The sequence below is a fragment of the Penaeus monodon genome, chromosome 7, assembly GCF_015228065.2.
Source record: "Penaeus monodon isolate SGIC_2016 chromosome 7, NSTDA_Pmon_1, whole genome shotgun sequence".
Classification (NCBI taxonomy): domain Eukaryota; kingdom Metazoa; phylum Arthropoda; class Malacostraca; order Decapoda; family Penaeidae; genus Penaeus; species Penaeus monodon.
The window spans coordinates 5,015,059-5,017,939 of NC_051392.1; the positions used below are offsets into that span (position 1 = coordinate 5,015,059).

Here is a 2,881-nt window from a genome sequence, read left to right on the forward strand (position 1 = left end):
TCTTTGGTGGAAATAACAAATCATTTATATGATTTCAATTACAAAACAGAACCTTGCCATTTACAATCTATGTGCACTGTTGAAAGGCAGAATTAGCACCATATTTAAGGCGAGGGAGTGCCACTGAAGGGACCGATTATGCAGCACTGGATGAGCCAAATAATTGTGTGTGAAAGAATTATAAGGTTTAAAAGCAATTACAAGATGAATGGCTTAATCCAAAAATCTACGTACATGTGGCTGATGTTTTAGTACATGTCCATTTTTTTTAGTTCAACAACGAAGTTATTTGTGGGTAAAATGCTTAAATGTTATTATATATATATTACATACATATATACATACACTGATAGTATCGCGATAACTATCAGCTATTAACATATGGTTATCACTGTATGGAATAACTGCCTTGTTATTTCAACCTGAAAACTCTGTTGTTCAAGTGAAAGGGCTGCAATGAAGCACAGTAATAACTTAAGATAGTTTATTCTCATGTACATATAAAACTTAAACATTAAAGTTATATACTAATGATAAATTAAATAACCCAGTTTTCTTCAGGCTGTAAGCCCTATGCTCGTAGCCATGTTTCTATTCGCTAGCCAAACCCTCTCACCGGAATAATCTTGAATTAATGTAATAGTATAATGTACTATACTAACCAAGATTCTGATAACTTTCATAGACCCTATGAGTTTGGCGAAATATTTCAAAATTATTGCCATGAAATCACCAATGTTAAAACCAGGATACGATTTCGTCTCAGCTCGCTGCAATGAACAAGATATTCTATGGGAGAATTTAATACAGTTACCCCTTTTGTACGCTCCGAAGAAAACGCACAAAAATAGATCTTGTAGCGTGAACTTAAAAAAAAAAATCTCTCGTAAACTCAGAATACCAATCATTTATAATACACTAAAAATCACAATGGAGACGATACATTGTCAGTAAAATATTTACCCTAAAACACAAAATAATGAAGAAGACGGTCGAGCGAGGTCAGCAAGTGTCTTGGAAGAGATGGATAAGAAGCTTCGAGACATTAGGAAGCGAATGGCCTGATAAAATGGTGTCGGCGTGTTCGGATGCTATGCTCCGGATGTGGGTGACTTTCATCACCAGTTTGGCCCATCTGCGAAAGGTCAAAGGTCAGTTAGCGAGTCTGATGAGAATGAGTGTGAGGGATGGAGAGTAGAGTAGAGTAGAGTAGAGTAGAGTAGAGTAGAGTAGAGTAGAGTAGAGTAGAGTAGAGTAGAGAGAGGAGAGGAGAGGAGAGGAGAGGAGAGGAGAGAGAGGAGGGGAGAGGAGAGAGAGGAGGGGAAGGGGATGAGGGGTGGAAGAGAGGAGGAAAGGAGGGGAAGAGAGATAAAGGGGAGGAGGAAATGAGGATATGAGGAAAGGAGAAAGAGGAGAGAAGAGTAACAAATCACGGTTCACTGAATAAACATTTCCCCTCCATCATATAATTCTTAAAAATCTCAAATTACAAGAAATTAACTCAAAAAGAGCAAAGGTCTTTACCTAATTGGCTGATCAGGGCATGCAGTTGCCACGTATCGCTTGCAGGCCACCAGAAGAGAGTCCTGTACAGCCTCCACACTCTCCATGTCCGTTAGCCCGGGGCGGTCTGAGTGAAAGAAAGCGTTCTCTCCGTTACTTATCGAAGCTCAGTAATGAGAAGAAAAAAAAAATTCAATGAAAATGGAGACGAATGGAAAATAAAACTCACACGTTAAGAAAACTTCGGTTACGGGAATATAAACTTTCACAAGATCTTTGGAAAGTACACAGGTTCTGAATCGTCTTTTCCCTCTATATTTCCACGGGAATATGAGAGACACTTCTTTAACTCACCCGTCTGCAGTGCCACCAGCGCCGTCAGGAGTGCCGCTTCGGTGCTGGACAGGTGCAGGCGGGCCACGGAAGCGCCAAGCTCGAACATGGGATGAACCAATGCCCAAAGTGCCCCGCCCATGGCTGTCTGGACCTGGAGGCAAAGGAACAATGGAGACATGATTATGATAAGGATAAAAAGAAAAGGTAGAGATAGTTCTATTCTTCTAAATTACCAGGGAGAAGTACTGTCGTTCTGTTCAAAAAACAATATTGCTAAGCTTATTACAAACAATAGCAAAAAAAAAAAAAAAAAAAAAAACGGAACCCTGAATTAAAGAAACAAGAAAATATAAAGATGCGCCACCTAAACATACACGGCAAAAGCAAGATAACACACCTGAGAACCGCCTTTAATACTTATCACAAACAAAGAAAAAAAAAAGAGAAAGATGCACCACCCAAACACACACACCAAATAGAAAGATGACCCACCTGAGACCTGCAGACTTGGCGACCGTTGCGAAGAGGCAGGGCTTTAGTGGCCGGGTTGTACCTCAGGGCCGTACGCAGGAAGAGGACCTCAAGGACACAGCCACGCAGAAGAACAAGTTGGTCGTTGGTGCTCAGCTGTTGGGTTAGAAGGATATTGCTGGGTAAGGAGGAAATTGTTGGGCAAGAGGAAAGGAGAAAAAATTTGAGGAAATGTTTGGGTAATGACACGTAATATTTTTTGGGGGTAACGAGTAATATTTTTTTGGGTAATGAGGAGTAATATTTTTTTGGGTAATGAGGAGTAATATTTTTTTGGGGTAAAGAGGAGGAAGCTTTTGGGTAACAGGGAGGACACTGTTAGTTAAAGAGGCGTGGAATGCAAGGGATGATGAAATAAGCTCAAGGATAAGTAGGAAGAATTTTATATATATATATATCGTTTTTCTCTTAAAATCTTAAAAAACTGACGAAAAAAGGATGAGAGACAAATAAAAGGGACGATGGTATTTATGAAAAAAGATGGCTTTTTTCACTCACCGTGGAAAACCCG

At 39.8% G+C, this 2,881-nt stretch overlaps 1 protein-coding gene across 3 annotated transcripts in view; it reads right to left on the bottom strand.

Moving 5' to 3' along the window:
- Positions 1-470: 470 nt before the first annotated feature.
- The window catches only part of LOC119574994 (thyroid hormone receptor beta-like), a 21,731-nt gene continuing 19,320 nt past the window's right edge, over positions 471-2,881 (bottom strand). For 2 of the 3 annotated variants that reach the window (XM_037922304.1, XM_037922303.1), the window contains exons 7-11: positions 2,869-2,881; positions 2,332-2,466; positions 1,858-1,990; positions 1,525-1,630; positions 471-1,135 (exon numbers count right to left, since the gene is read on the bottom strand). The exon at positions 2,869-2,881 is cut by the window's right edge and continues 122 nt beyond it. In XM_037922304.1, coding sequence (XP_037778232.1) covers positions 1,003-1,135; positions 1,525-1,630; positions 1,858-1,990; positions 2,332-2,466; positions 2,869-2,881 — 520 coding nt within the window. In that variant the 3' untranslated portion in view covers positions 471-1,002. The remainder of the gene's footprint in view (positions 1,136-1,524; positions 1,631-1,857; positions 1,991-2,331; positions 2,467-2,868) is intronic. The other variant, XM_037922305.1, reaches the window with a different exon arrangement.